The sequence below is a fragment of the Scyliorhinus torazame genome, chromosome 6 (assembly GCF_047496885.1).
Source record: "Scyliorhinus torazame isolate Kashiwa2021f chromosome 6, sScyTor2.1, whole genome shotgun sequence".
NCBI lineage: Eukaryota > Metazoa > Chordata > Chondrichthyes > Carcharhiniformes > Scyliorhinidae > Scyliorhinus > Scyliorhinus torazame.
Genome location: NC_092712.1, coordinates 315,525,074 through 315,541,277, shown reverse-complemented (window position 1 = coordinate 315,541,277; position 16,204 = coordinate 315,525,074). Strand labels below are relative to the sequence as shown.

The following is a 16,204-nucleotide window of genomic DNA, read 5'->3' as shown; positions in this document are numbered from 1 at the left end:
GAGAATTCCAGGATTACGACCCAGCGACAGTGAAGGAACGGCGATATATTTCCAAGTCAGGGTGGTGAGTGACTTGGAGGGGAACCTCCAGGTGGTGGGGTTCCCAGGTATCTGCTGCTCTTGTCCTTCTAGATGGTAGCGGCCGTGGGTTTGGAAGGTGCCGCCTAAGGAGCCTTGGTGAACTCCTGCTATGCATCTTGTTGATGGCACACACAGCTGTCACTGTTCGTCAATGGTGGAGGTATTGAATATTTGTGGATAACTCAAATGCTGAGTACAGGAATCAGATGATATAGGCCGGCGGACTGCTGGATTTTCAAAGCTGATAACCTGGGTTTCAGTCTCAAGTTAAGTGTCAGCCACCCAGAGGTGAAAAAGTCTGAACAAGCTGACAGTCGATCCCAGAGAAAGTGATGGATTCTGGGTAATGAGCCCCCTCCCCCCCCCCAATTACACAAAAGCAATTTATTTCACAAAATCCACTGTTGCCTTGCAATGACCTGTGTGTCCTGTGCTTTTAAGATCGAAACGCTGCTTGGTGCAGTGAGGGTAGTGATTTGCAAGTGCCCGTGGTTTCAGTGTGCCTCTCGTGCTCGATATCCTGCAAGGTATTTGGCCCTCTCTGTAGATTAACCTTTCTAGTGGACGTATTGTTTTGCGGGCTGAGAAGAGTGTCAGTTCTGGAGGCTTCCCTGTACTTAAATCCAGGCTTTTCCACTTCATTGCTCAGGGATCTGAAGGAGAAAAAAAGCCCCAAATCTGACACCAGCAGCGTTTTTCAGTGGAATTGGTTACTTTTTTTACAAATTCATTCGTGGAAGTGGGGGTCGTGAGCTTTTATTGCTTATCGCTTAATGGCCTCGGGAAGGTGGTGCTGCAAACCACAGGGCTGTTAAGGAGATAGCTTGAAAAGAATCGACAGGGAAGACACGGCAAAACCGTTCCAGGTCAGGATGGTATCTAATGTGGAGGAAAACCTGCATTTGGTGCTGTTCCCATTGCCCTTGGGCAGCACAGTAGCATAATGGTTAGCACAGTTGCTTCACAGCTCCAGTGTCCCAGGTTCGATTCCTGGCTTGGGTCACTGTCTGTGCGGAGTCTGCACATTCTCCCGGTGTCCGCGTGGGTTTCCTCCGGGTGCTCCGGTTTCCTCCCACAGTCCAAAGATGTGTAGGTTAGGTGTATTGGCCATGATAAATTGCTGTTAGTGTTCAAAAAGGTTAAGTGGGGTTACTTGGTTACGGGGATAGGGTGGAGGCGTGGGGCTCAAGTAGGGTGCTCTTTCCAAGGGCCGGTGCAGACTCGATGGGCTGAATGGCCTCCGACTGCACTGTAAATTCTATGAAATCTCTGTTCTTCTCATTCTGGAGATTGAAGGTTTGGAAGGAGCTGTTGAACCATGCGCCAGTGGCAGCAGAAGGAGTTAAATGTTTAAGATGGTGGCTAGGCCAGTTGCCTCGCCTTGGACGGGGTCAAGCATCTCGAGTGCAGTTTGGAGGCACCCATTTAGGCAAGTGGAGAGTATGCCATCACATTGCCGACTTGTCGATGGTGGACAGGCTTTGGGGAGTCCCAGGGGGTGATTGTTCACTGTAGAAGTGCCAGTCTCTGAACTGCTTTTGTAGCCACTGAGTCTTTATGGCTGGTCAATGGTAGCTCCCAGTGTGTTGGTGCTGGAGGATACAGCAATGGAAAGGTCTTTGAATGTCATGGGGAAAATGGTTAGATTCTCTTTTGCTGGAGATGACCATTGTCTGGCACTTTGTGTGGCGAGCAACCTACTTACCACTTACCAGCCTTAGCCTGGACATTGTCCAGTCCGTGCTGCCTGTAGACACAGGGAGCTTCAGTACGAGGTGTTGCAAACGTGCTGAACATTGTGCAAACATCAGCGGCCAACCCATGTCTGACCATATGATGAAGGGAAAGGCATGGATAAAGCAGCTGAAGATAGCAGGAGCTAGGACACTACCCTGAGGAATACCAGCTTTGATGTTCCGGGGCTCCCATAGCTAGGCTTTCAATAGTATAATAGCCCCAAGATTAATTTAAAGACTCATATGCACTGCGGGTTTCATTAATTTGACTGGGATTACATAGTGTCCTAGACCCAACCATCTTCAGCTGATTCATCAGTGACCTTCCCTCCATCATAAGGTCAGACGTGAGGTTGATTTGCACAATGTTCAGTGCCATTCGCCACTCCTCAGAAATGGAAGCAGTTCATGTCCAAATGCAGCAAGCCCTGGACAATATCTCGGCTTGGGTTACGATGTGGTAAATAACATTCACGCCACACAAGTGCCAGGCAATGATCATCTCCAACAAGAGCGAATCTAACTATCGCCCCTTGATATTCCCTGGCATCACCACCAGTGAATCTCCCACTGTCAACATCTTGTGGGTTACCATTGACCAGAAACTCAACTGGGCTAGTCCATATGAATACTGTTGCGACAAAAGCAGGTCAGAAGCTAGGAATCCTGTGGAGAGTAACATAAGAACACAAGTAACTCACCTCCTCACCCCTAAAAGCCTGTCCACCATCTACAAAGCACAAGTGAGGAGTGTAATGGAATACTCTCCACTGGTGAGGATGAGTTCAGCTCCAACAACACTCAAGGAGCTCAACACCATCCACGACAAAGAAGTCCTTGATTGCTCCCCCTTCCACAATAACTGACCGCCTCCACCACCGGCGCAGAGCGGGAACAGTGCATACCATCTACAAGATGCACTGCAGGAACTGACCAAGACTCCTCCAGCAGCATCTGCCAAACCCACGACCGCTACCATCTATAAGGACAAGAGCAGTAAATACATGGGAACCGCACCGTCTGGAGGTTCCCCTCCAAGTCACTCAACATCTTGACTTGGGTCACTGGAACTCCTTGTCACAGCACGGTGGGTATACCTACACCACAAGGACTGCAGCCGTTCAAAAAGACAGTTCGCAACAGTAATTAGGGATGGGCAATGAATGCTGTCCTACCTTTCAAAATCCACATCCCTTGAATTCACAGATCTTCCCTACTGAGTAGTGCTACATTCCGTATGCTTCACTCGATGCCGGTGTCTATATATTTACATTGTATATTCATGTATGTCCTGTTTTTTCATGTATGGAACGATCTATCTGGGCTGTACGCAGAACAATACTTGTTTCATTGTATCTCGGTACACGTGACAATAGATCAAATCAATCAATCAATATTAAATTGAAGTAGGAAGTTTACCTCTCAGGAATTTCTCAGAAATGTAGCAATAGAAACTGTTTACCTAATGCTATAAAGGAAGGAGGTCTTATGGCGCAGTGGGGAGCGTTCCTACCTCTGGGCCAAAAGCCCCAGGTTCAAGTCCAACTGCAGGACTTGGCGGCCAAGGAAAGTGCGTGCGTAACACGGCCAAACAGGCCGACTGTCGGCCTGTAAATCCTTCCACTGGTACGCGGTGAAGTGAGGGGGAATTTTCTGCTCAGCCAGGCAGCAGAAGGCGCTGTAGTGCTCTGCTAAGCATAATCAAGGATCAATCCTCTTAGGGCATGGTAGCAGGAAGAGGAGTGCTGTATAAGGCTGCTGGTTTAATGGGCCTTCAATGAAAAAGCAAATGATACCATTGCATTTTGAAAATAAAAATATGGATGAGATAGTCGCTGACAAATCCCACAGGGATTCCATAGGGAATTCAGGAGAAACCTGTTTCCACAAAGAGTGGCTAGAAAGTGGAATTTGCTACCACAAGTATTTCCTTGACCAAGGAGAAGCAGTGGCACTGTGGTATTGGGCGAGTAATCCAGAGACCCGGGTTCGAATTCCACCAGGGCAGATGGAAAAATTTGAGTTCAAGAAACCATTATCAATCGTCATTAAAAACCCATCTGGCTCAATAATGCCCTGGCTCCAGATCGTAAATGCCGCCTGAAATTAGGGATGGGCTACAAATGCTGGCCCAGTCATATGTCCCATGAATGAATATAAAAGTGTTTAGCACTTTGTTAAGCACCCGGTAGTCAAGAAAGGTGCTTCCTTATTTTGAACATTGGGAAGACATTGGATTAGTTCTGTGAGCACTGCATTCCTTCAGCGGGAGAGCTAAAACTGGAGATTGCCAACGCGCTTAAGATCAGAAAAAATTGTACAAATACATTTCTTAAAGTGTCTGCTCACCACATCAGCCTTGCTACGTGTAGCTATGCCCCTTATGTTCAAGTGGTAGTCTTATTTCAGACGAGGAAGTAGTAAGGGTAATTTGTGTGCAACTGTGTGAAAATCCTGCTTAAAAGTGCAATTTGCGTGGCAGAAGTCTTCCAGTTAGTTGAGATCGACTAACAATGTTGGATTTGACATACCAGTTAGAGTGGCAGATTAGCTTGAAAGCTGGTTCCCAGACTGTTCACAGTCAGCGAATAAACTGATGGCTAATCCTGATTGAGAAGCACATGGGGTTGTGACATGATTTATCCTGATTTAGCACCCAATTGTCAGCAGGAAACACATTTTCTCACAAATAGGCGAGGGGTCAAAAGCATCACAAGGGAGCATATATTAATTTACCATGACACCATATAACCATGAAATACATTGAAAATCACCACTGAAATAGCTTTTTAAAATAAATTTAGATTTCCCAATTCATTTTTTCCAATGAAGGGGCAATTTAGCATGGCCAAACCACCTACCCTGCACATCTTTGGGTTGCGGGGGGGAAACCCACGCAAACTGGGGGAGAATGTGCAAACTCCCCACGGACAGTGACCCAGAGCCAGAATCGAACCTGAGACCTCAGCGCCGTGAGACAGCAGGGTTAACCCACGGTGCCACTGTGCTGCCCCTCAAACCACCGCTGAAATATGATATGAAACCACATCCATCACTCTACATTTTGTAATTCACACCTCTTTAACCTGGGGTTACCCCATCTCTGGATCTGTAAAGATTTAATCACCTGCTAATGCTCGCATTCCAAGCATTGTCTGGCATCTTTGAATTTGTCTATATATATGTATCTGGAACATACCTCTTCATTCACCTGAGGAAGGAGCAACGCTCCGAAAGCTAGTGACATCGAAACAAACCTGTTGGACTTTAACCTGGTGTTGTAAGACTTCGTACTCTACATTTAAAAAGTAATCAAAGCCAAATAATGGTAATGGACTGAAACAAAAATAAGACTTCATAGAATTATTGAATTTACAGGGCAGAAGGAGGCCATTCAGCCCATCGATTCTGCACCGGCTCTTGGAATGAGCACCCTATCCCCATAACTCAGTAACCCATCTTACCTTATTTTGGACACTAAGGGCAATTTAGCACAACCTCTCCACCTAACCTGCACATGTTTGGACTGTGGGAGGAAACCGGAGCACCCGGAGGAAACCCACGCAGACATGGGGAGAATGTACAGACTCCGCACAGACAGTGCACCAAGCCAGGAATCGAACACAAGTCTCTTGGCAACTATGCTAACCACTGTGCTACCATGCCGTCCTCACTTTTTAAGTTTACCTTGTATTGTGTAGATTTTTAGATGACAGAATGGAAGCTGGCAGCTTACCTGAAAGACTTGCGTGGCACACACCTCTTGGTGCCTTTCTCTGTACTCTGTGATGAATGTAGGATATATTGGGCGCGATTCTCCGCTCCCGCGACTAAGTGCCCACGCCATCGTGAACGCCGTCGAGGTTCACGACGGCGCGAAACGGCCCCGATCTCGACCGATTCAGGGCCCGAAAATGGGCGAGGATCGGGACCGTGAGAAACTCGGGGGCGTGTCGCTAAAGCAGCGTCGTCAGCGCGCGCCGGGCATTGGCGCCGCATAAAGGCGGCGCAGCGTCATCCGCCGCCTAACTGGCGTCACCCACGCATGCGCGGGTTGGCGTCCTCCCCGAGGCCACCCCGCAAGAAGATGGCGGATGGATCTTGCGGGGCGCGGAGGAAAGGAGATCCTCCTTCAGAGAGGCCGGCCTGCCGATCGGTGGTATCTAATAGTCTTATAGACTGATAGACCTCCCTGAGGGTTATAACACTCATCCCCGTCCCCACCCCCCGTCCAAGCACGGGGAAAGGTCCATTTTCATGGATCTGAGGAAACCCTTGTTTGCTTTGCCCGGGATGGCATCCAAGGGTGTGTACCGAACCGGGGAACAGCATTTTCGTGCGGTGTGCCAGGATGGGGCCGGCAAACGCAAATGGCTGTGGGGGCCATTGTGACGGGCTCTGACGGTGGCAACACTTCCATATTGGAGTCGGAATCGGAGCTGGGCTGGACCTCTTCTGGCATCTCGGCATCCTCGACACCGAATCAGATCTCACCATTGCTGGCACAACCAGGGGCAACGGTGACAACTGCGGCGAAGGCGGCAATACAAGCGGTGGAAGGGCCCAGGCCGGGACCTCCGGGACTGGGTCCAGGGCATCGGGAATGTGGCTGCGGGGATAGTCCACATGTCAATCATGTCCTTGGGCACCCACCCGATACGAAACTGGTCCAGTCTGGGCCAACACGGTACCAGGGATCCACAGGGCCCCTTCGCAAAAGTTCCGTACATGCACTGAATGTGAGCAAAGGTGGACATTGTCCTGTGTCAGCCTTAGTCCTGTTTTGGTCCTGGTGGACCTTCCCGCCAATGTTGAGGATAATTGAACTCAACCGGGTGCGGAGGCGGCAACCCATCAGCAATTTGACCGGAGCAACCCCCGTCATGGCGTGCGGCGTCGTCCGCTAGCAGAAGAGAAACCGTGCCAACTGAGTCTCCCAGGAACCCAAGGTCTGACTCTTCATTCCAAGTTTAAAAGTCTGGACCGTCCGCTCCGTTCATCCATCTGACGCTGGGTGCTGTACACATGTCAAATTCCGTTAGCGCACATGAACCCTGAACTCCGCACTCATAAAAGCCATTCCATTGTCCATAACCAGCACCTCCGTATTCCCGTGTGTGCTGAAGGATTGCCGCAGTCTTCCTGTGGTGGCCCTCGTTATGTGCATCTTATGGACCTCCATCCACTTTGAGTGGCCGTCCATGACAAAGAGTACATCGCTCCCTGGAAAGGACCCGCGAAATCGATATGAAGGCAGTTTCTGGTACCCTTGACACTGCATACAACGCTGGGCCAACCTCTCGATGGCCACATTAATTCCACACGTAGCTGTGGGCCAGCATCTTCAATTTGGACAGACCCGGATGCTTGTTGTGGGGGTCCTGCAGAAGTGGCTTGCGTCCTTGCTCAGGAACCACCACGTGCTTCCCCCACAGGATGGCACCATCCTCAATGCTTAATTCGGGGATCTTGTTGGTGTACGCCTTCAAGTCCCCAGGCAAGGAGCGGTGCTGGGCCTCATAGAGGATAATATGTCACACCCGGGACAGCTGCGGGTCTGTTTGAGTCCAGATGCGGATGCAGGATGCTGTGAACGGCAGGAAGTGTATAAAATGGAGGGCGACGATGATTTTGTCGGCTGACGCCGGTGGGGACAGCTTGGTGAGAAGGGGGAGGCAGCTAACCGCCTCCAACACTTCTTCCAACACGTCCTCATAAGCGGCTAAAATCAACGTCCATCATTAGATCCTGGTAGAGGCGATGGGGGGAAATCGCCCGGTCCTCCCTAAATAAAAGGGAAGTTCATATTCTGTGGAGGTCACGGGGAATCTGATAGTCCTTATACCATGATCTCCAACGAAATTATAACGGAATTAATATTATATGTCTCAACTACCTGTGGTAGTAAGTTCCACACTCTGGGTAAAGAGGATTCTGCTGAAATTGGATTTCTTACTGGACTATCTTATAATTATTGTCCTTAGTTCTGGTTTTGAATGGTACAGTCTTCTTTACATTTACCCTATCAAACCCTTCTGCAATTCTGAAGGCCACCATCAGGTCACCCCCCCCCCCCTCAGTCTTCTAGAGAAAAGAACCTCATTTCACTGCAGCGTTTCGTAAACTCGGTCTTTCGTTTTGCATTTAAATCCTTCAAACTCTAGCAGGAACACTTCTGAATAGGTTATGCAATCACTTCACATCTGGGCTGCTAGATGCACCACGCTGTGAGGAGAGCAGTCCAGGACAGGCTGTTTGTGCATTTCATTGTATCGGCTACTTCACCCAAGCAGGCACCAGGGGCTTGGTTTAACACCTCACCTAAAAGGTGGTGATCAAAAGAGGCCAATGAAATGTAAGTACAATGCAGGTATTGTCACTCAGTAATCATAGCTTGTCCCTTCATTCGAGATATCATGCTGGATAATGGTCACTGGACTTCAATCAAGGAAAGCAGGACTTTCCGAAACAAAAACAGTAAACACTGGAAAACCCAGCTGGTCTGGCAGCATCTGTGGAGAGAGAAACGTTTCAAGTCCAATGTGATTTTTCTTTGGTCTGTCCTAAGGTGGGACCACTCACTGGCTGGATGGCCGTTTAGGCCAGCCCTGATATTCTGACCTTGCTTGTAAATTCTATCCTTCTTGCCACAAGACCCAGCATTCCATCAACCTCTGATAGGATCTTTTTATGGAGGATACGGTGATGGTGAATGGGACGTATAATGGGCTTTCAAAATGTTTTTGACAAGCTACCACACAGGAAACTGTTGGAAAGGATGGAGGGGTACAGAAAGCCTGGTTAGAAGCAAGGAAGGTTTAAGGGCAGTTCCTCGGTGAGACTGCAAAAGCGCAGCAGGGTTCAGTTCCGGGACATCTGTTCCCAGTCCACATCAGTGATTTGCAGATAGGGATTGAGGTAATGGTGGCCAAATCTGCTGCTGATACTAAAATAGGAAGCAGAGGAAATAATACCAAGGACCAGGGGAAACTGCAAAGGTGAAATGATGAAAATAACCATAAAAATGGACACTTCAATGACTTTTACACACACATTCCCCATAATCCTTTAGGTTATTTGTAATCAGAAATCTATCAAGCCCTACCTTAAACATACTCAATGACTGAGCTTCCACGGTCCTTAGGGGTAAGGAATTGCAAAGATGGTCAACCCACACATTGAACTTTTGTTCATGTGGAAGTTAAAATTCGAGCATGGGCTGTTTTCATGTAAACACATTAGTCATTCTACATAATCTTCTGCACCTGTGGGTTAGATTTTAATAACTTATCTCCAGATGCTTAACTTCTTTTGTCTATTAAACTGTAATTCTAACTCTCAATCTTTTTTTTTAAATTTAGAATACCCAATTATTTTCTTTTCCAATTAAGAGGCAATTTAGCGTGGCCAATCCACCCAACCTGCACATCTTTGGGTTGTGGGGGCGAAACCCACGCAGACATGGGGAGAATGTGCAAACTCCACACGGACAGTGACCCAGGGCCGGGATTCAACCCTGGTCCTCAGCGCCGTAGGCAGTAGTGCTAACCACTGCGCCACCGTGCTGCCCTCCAATCCTCATTCTTACATCCAAACTTATTAGCAATCACTTTATGTTAACACTGTATTTGCCATCATTTCACCCATTCTCTTTATCAAAGCTACTTTCGAATACTTTCTGCTCCTTTCGTGATCAGACATCCTCCGCTAGTATCAACTATAAACATTTGCAATCTCACATGTGCAACTGTATTAAATGCCTGATGGGGTGCAGACAGGAAAGTGGAGTTGAGGCAATCAGATCAGCTATGATCTAGCATATGCTACAGTAGACTTGAAGGGCCGAATGGTCAACTCCTGCTCCTAATTCTGGTGTTCTTGTGACCCTTCTGAAAATCCATGTCTACAATATCCTGGGTGGGATTCTCCACTCCCGCGCCGGTTGGGAGAATTGCCTGGGCCGCCAAATTTTCCCGCGACGCCCGCGATTCTCCCAAGTGGCGGGAACGGCCCCGTCGAGTTCCGCGCGGCGCAGGCCGGAGAATCGCCCGAGACACCCAAAATGGCGATTCTCCGGCACCCCTGCTAGTCTCAGGCCCGGATGGGCCGAGTGGCCAGCCCAAAACGGCGGGTTCCCCTGGCGCCGTCCACACCTGGTCGCTGCCGTCGGGAACAGCGCGGGAACGCTGGGGGGGGGGGGGGGGGGGATCCTGCACCGGGGGGTGCCTCAAATGGGGGATGGCCCGCGATCGGTGCCCACCGATCATCGGGCCGTCCTCTCTGAAGGAGGACCTCCTTTCTTCCGCAGCCCCGCAAGATCCGTCTGCCATCTTCTTGCGGGGCAGACTCAGAGAGGACGGCAACCGCGCATGCGCGGGTGACGCCAGTTATGCGGCGCCGGCCGCGTCATGTATGCGGCGCCGTCTTTACGCGGCGACAAGGCCTGGCGCGTGTAAATGACGCGGCCCCGCTCCTAGCCCATTATCGGGCCCTGAATCGGTTGGGATCGGGGCCGTTTCGCGCTGTCGTGAACCTCAACGGCGTGGGCACTTCGGCGCGGGAGTGGAGAATCCCGCCCCCTATGTCCTATTTTATTCATCTATCCACAGATTATCAAAATAAAAATGGTCTTTTAGGTTCGCTAGATATACCGTTCACTATATCAAGTGAACTTTTCAAATACCCACATATAAAGGTGTGTAGCAATTTTCACAGTGCTGATTTTTAAACTGAATGGTGCACAGTCCATGTCTCAGTTTTTGAATAATGATTCAGCATTACAGTGCCAGGGACCTAGGTTCGATTCCAACCTTGGGTGACTATCTGTGTGGAGTTTGCACGTTCAACCGATGTCTGCGTGGGTTTCCTCCGGGTGTTCCGATTTCATTCCACAGTTCAGAAATGTGCAGGTTGGAGGATTGGCTTTGTTAAATTGCCCCTTTGAACCATAGAATTCTTACAGCGCAGAAAGAGGCATTTGGCCCATTGAGTCTGCATTCGCCATTGTCCATCCCCGTAACCCCACCTATCCTACACACCCATGGACGCTAAGGCGCAATTTAGCAAGGCCAATCCACCTGACCTGCACATCTTAGTGTCCAAAGATTTTTACGTTAGGTTACCGAGTTGCAGGGATGGGGTGTGGGCTTAGGTATGCTCTTTTAGATGGGCTGAATGGCCTCCTTCTGCATTGAAGGGATTCAAAGCTTCAGGATTCTAAGCTAGCAAACTTTGGGAGATGAAAAGGCAAGATCCAAAGTGCAGAGAAATTATATAAAAGTTGGAACGGGCAAGAGAGAATTACCTTGACATCGGCCTGTGAGCATGTCCATTGGTGTCCAACCCAAGTAAATGCAGGAAATAAACAACCTCATGTGCCCACATTTCAGCTGAGAGTGTTTCATTACTTTTGGCAAATTCAAAAAAGTTCTGTTGAGAAAAAGAAGGAAAAGACATTGTGATACTGGGAAACAAAAAGTTTGCAGAGGCAAGCATTGTAATGTTCCTTCTACTGTGGTGCCACCTGTCTCAACCCCAACTCCAAAGAGAATCACCCTACTACATCAATCAATCTCATTTCCACAGCTCGCGTGATTGACAATTATTGTCAAATCAGGGGCGGTTTTGTACAGTAGGTCCGTGCTAACCAAGAATTAAAATGAGGAGCACTCAAACCCAGTTCACGTAGGTTCCTCACAGGGAGTAATCAGAAGAGATTTTCATTCCATCTGTCCAGACAAACTTTCAACTCATGGCCCAGAAGCAAATGCCGAGTGTCCTTACCCAGCGTGCCAATCACTCCCACAAAACCCCAGTGCCCCACAGCCAGAGGCATTTCTTACAATTCTCTACAGTCGGGGCAGCAATATTTTTAATCAATATTACCTCTGCATTCCATGCTTCAGAAACATCAGATTTTAAATAGCTGCTGAAAAATATGAAAGCGTTTAAAGCACCAACAAAATGAAAAATGGCCTTCCTTCAACAACAATAACTTGCATTTTTACACCAACTTAAATCTCACAAAACATCCCCCAGCATTTCACAGGAGGGCCATCGAATATTATCTGATACCGAGCCATATGGGGAGATTCTAAGGATGGGCGTCACAGTGGTTAGCACTGCTGCCTCACAGAGCCAGGAACCCGGGTTCGACTCCAACCTCGGGTGACTGAGTGGAGTCTGCACGTTCTCGTGGTCTGCGTGGGTTTCCTCCGGGTGCTCCGGTTTCTTCCCACAGTCCAAAGATGTGCAGATTAGGCGGATTGGCCATCCTAAATTGCCCTTAGTGTCCAAAGATGTGTAGGTTAGGTTACGGGGACTGGACGGGATAGTGGACATGGGTAGACTGCTCTTTGGGAAGGTGGGTGCACACTCGATGGGCTGAATGGCCTCCTTCTGCACTGTAGGGATTCTATGATGACCAAAAGCCTGGTGAAAGAGGTAGGTTTTAAAGGAGGAGAGGGAGATAGAGAGAGACCTGCGGCTTTATGGAGAGAATCCCAGAGCCAAGGGCCTTGGAAACATCTCCTTGGAAAAAAAGAGAAGGCATTTCCCATTTAGTGTTTGTGAGTCTCCAATCAGGTGAACGACATTCCAGTTACCTTTACTTCATTGAATACCCAAGTGTCCAGCTTGGATGCATCCTGGGCAGCAAAATCCTCCATCTCAGCTGGGTACATGCGTGTATAAACATGGTCACCACTGGCACCTGTGTCAAATAAGAAATTTGACAACTTAAGACAGAACGTTCTTGATAGTGAAAAGTAGAGTTTGTATTCTTGCGTATGCACACCCTGATCAAACAATTTATTATCACGCTTAATAGAGCCATGGACTCATTTAACAAGAATTCCGACTGCTAAGTTCCAACAGGAAAATGAACCTTGTGGAAAAGCGTTCGTGGCTGCAATTGACTTGCCTTAGTCCTGAAGTCAGGCGATACACACAGGAATCATCAAAATCCATTTTCCGCATTTCCACCGATTATATATTCCTGAGTTTTATGGCACAGTGAATTTGTGGAAAATAATTTCCCTCCCCCACCAAAGTCGAGGGAAATGGATCCCAGCAATTACGTGTTGTTTTCTATTTCAAAACTCTGCTCAAGAGATGCACACCCATCAAATCTATGCTTTCACAGGGAGTTGAATAATGCCACGATAGCTGTAACTCCGAGTCCGCTCACGAAATTCACCCGGCTCGTCATGCCTCGCAAGATCTAACGCGATCTCACGAGAGGTCACGATCTGGATCACGACCCCAGAGCGTATTCAAATGTTCGGTCAGGCTCACTTGATCATTCTCTCGCCGGAGTTACCGAGGGCGCGGGATCTGACCCGCTCCCCCCCGCCTCGAAGACCCCGAGCGAGTGCTGTTTAGCATTGGTCTGCACCAACGTGGACCGGGCAGAATGGCACTTTGGGGGGGAGTCAGAGTGGTAGCCTGGCACTGCTGGTGGCACCTTGGCACTGCCAGCCTGGCACCCCAGCAGTACCACCTAGGTACCCTGGCAGTGTCACCCAAGTGCCAGCCTGACACTGCCAGGGTAGCCAGATGCCTGGGTGGCATTTTGCCAGAGCCAGGGATCGGCCCCGGGGTGTCCTGCCTTTATGGGGTGGGGTGCCAGGGGCCCACCTATAGGTGCGTTGGAGCATTGGGGGTGTCCAGAGGCCAAGATGTGGGGAGGGCTCCTAGAGATTGAGGTGTCATCCACTCTCTTCCTGCACAGGCGAGCGGAGCTCATTAGTGCAGGAAATGGGACTAAATGCTGCCTCGGGGCGGGGGTTCCTCGCTGAGGCCCCGAAATGAAGCCGAGTCTCGTTCAATAGCGGAGTCATTCTCGGTGCTCCCAGTGCCGGGAAACACCCGGCTAATTGCGCTCGACACGGGATTCTGTTTCACTCCGATTAAATTGTGCCCTTGAGCACATTGATCTATATAGGCAGATTAGAACTAGAGGGTACACTTTAAGAATGACAGGTCTTCCGTTTAAGGAGGAGATGAGAGGAATTTCTTTCTATCAGAGGCTTACAAGTATATCAAAATCTCTTCCCCAGAGAATAGTGGAGGTTGGGTCACCGAACACATTCAAGACCGAGTTAGGTAGATTTTGGATAAACAAGGGTTCAAGGGTTATGGGGGGGGGGGGGGGGGTGAGAGAGGAAAGTGGAGTTGAGACCACAGCCAGATCAGCAATGGTTTAATCTTATGATGTGGAGATGCCGGTGTTGGACTGGGGTGAGCACAGTAAGAAGTTTTACAACACCAGGTTAAAGTCCAACAGGTTTGTTTCGATGTCACTAGCTTTCGGAGCGCTGCTCCTTCCTCAGGTGAATGAAGAGGTATGTTCCAGAAACATATACATATCTATACATATGTTTCTGGAACATATCTCTTCATTCACCTGAGGCAGGAGCAGCGCTCCGAAAGCGAGTGACATCGAAACAAACCTGTTTAATCTTATGGCAGAGCGGGCTTGAAGGGCCCAAGACCAATGTCATTGCACAGGATCTGAATCCAGCACTTTTTAAATTCTCATCTTTTTTTTCAACCCTCCTCCGTGGTCTTGCCACTCCCTACATCTGTAACCTCCTCCAGTCCAGCAACCAGCCAAGATATCTGTGCTCCCCCAACTCTGGCCTCTTACACCTCCTCGATTTCACTGCTACTTAATATTGGCCATGATTAGGCCCTAAGATCTGCAATTCCCTCCTTAAACCTCTCCACCTCTCTCGCTCCTTTAAGACATTCCTTAAAACCCACCTCTTTGACAAAGCCTTTGAACAAAGAAAATTTTTGAAAAGTTTTTTGTTTGCTGTTTATGCTGTAGCAGCAAGTCCAGTGATTCTTACCTTTCGCAAACATTGGTAAAATGTCCGGACTCCCCCAGCACCAGGTGTATTTGCTCTCGTTAAAAACAGAATCAAATTCCACTGGATTCTCTTTCCAACCTGCAAGAAGTAAAATATTAAAGCAAGAAGCTGCACCTAATTAATTACTCAGTAAGGTACACAAACTTCTAAAATTCTGCTAACTTCGACATCACTATAGTTGCTCCTCAGGATAGTCCTCGGCCCAAAAATCTTCAGGTGCTTCATCACGTACCTTTGCTCCAATGTAGGGTCAGAAGTGGAGATGTTCACTGACCGTTGCAGTGTCCAGTACCATTCGTGACTTCTCAGTTGCCTAAGTAGTCCATGCCCACATGGATTCCCACGGCATCGGCCAGTCCGTCTTCTCCTCTCCAGAAGCACAAATCATGGAACGCACTGCCTGACTAGCAGCCTGCCTCAGCTTAAGTCCACTGCTTAAAGGCGCATTCTGATTACGAGTCCACGGACCAAGAATAATAAAGTAAAACAAAAGAAATGGGAACAAAGGGAAATCAAAAGGAAGGACCTGTAACAGTTTGAAGATCGGCTGCCATGCTTTAGTAATCTTGATTTGGAGACTGGGTGCATCAGGTTCGATGGTGCACAGAGCATCCGGCCACTAGTATATTATCCCATCCTCAATGCTCATCGAAAGGTTGGAGGTGGCTGAGCGGGTCGAGAAATCCCGCCCAATTTGGGGCCTAGGCTGTGGGTTGCTTGAGCGTAGGCATGGTGGAAGTAAAGGTGCTTCATTGGTTGTGATCCTTGAGAGATTCTGTGTGTTCGTTGATCCGGCCTTGGCATCAGCCTTCCCGAGCAACATAGATGGTGTCTTTATCCCGCAATTCTTCTATAATCCTGGACGTTACTCCCTTGCGATTATGTTGTTGATTATTTATTGTTGTCTCCTCTCCTGCAAGGGAATGCGAGGTGTGAGCCTGAGGGCCAGTGTCCTCTGTTATCCTGTTCCAGCAAAATTATATTGAGTCAATTATGTGAAATGTGGTCTGTGCACTGTTTTACTTCTTTTTGTCATTATGTGTTATAATCTTTGTGGCTTTGTGGGGGAGTCCTTTTTTGGCACCCTTATCTCATTTATACTGAAGGTGAGTGGAGCCAGTGGAGGGAGATGGGTGGATGGTGGTGCTGGTGGAGTTGGATGATAGGGTTGGTTAAGTCCTCACTGAGATTGAAGATAGCCCTCCAGTTAGAGCTAACAATATTGGGTTTTTATTTTGGTCTTTTGTTATTTTGAAGAATCCGTTATTGTTTTGGTCTTTTGTTATTTTGAAGAATCTCCTTCAATGGCCCAGGCAGATTATGTATCCTGGGGAGGAGTGTGTTCCTTCTGACTCTTCTTTGAGTTTGGAGTTTTTCCTCTGGGTCTTTTCAGAATGGGGGGATATGAGTGGTGGCGCACGCTGAGGTGGGTTTGGTTAGTGTTTGGCTGGTCTGTTAAGAGAGTGATTGTTCTCAGTATCTTTCCTGAGATGGCGGACAGTGCTGGGTGCT

The 16,204-nt window shown here is 48.5% G+C and overlaps 1 protein-coding gene across 7 annotated transcripts in view; it reads right to left on the bottom strand.

Annotated features, from left to right (window-relative positions):
* pign (phosphatidylinositol glycan anchor biosynthesis, class N) overlaps positions 1-16,204 on the bottom strand; it is a 154,570-nt gene that overhangs the window by 120,539 nt on the left and 17,827 nt on the right. For all 7 annotated transcript variants that reach the window (XR_011947909.1, XM_072510117.1, XM_072510118.1 and 4 more), the window contains exons 4-6: positions 14,672-14,770; positions 12,422-12,528; positions 11,122-11,246 (exon numbers count right to left, since the gene is read on the bottom strand). Coding sequence is in view for 6 of the 7 variants with exons in the window: in XM_072510117.1 (XP_072366218.1) it covers positions 11,122-11,246; positions 12,422-12,528; positions 14,672-14,770 (331 nt within the window). In the remaining variant the exon portion in view is untranslated. The remainder of the gene's footprint in view (positions 1-11,121; positions 11,247-12,421; positions 12,529-14,671; positions 14,771-16,204) is intronic.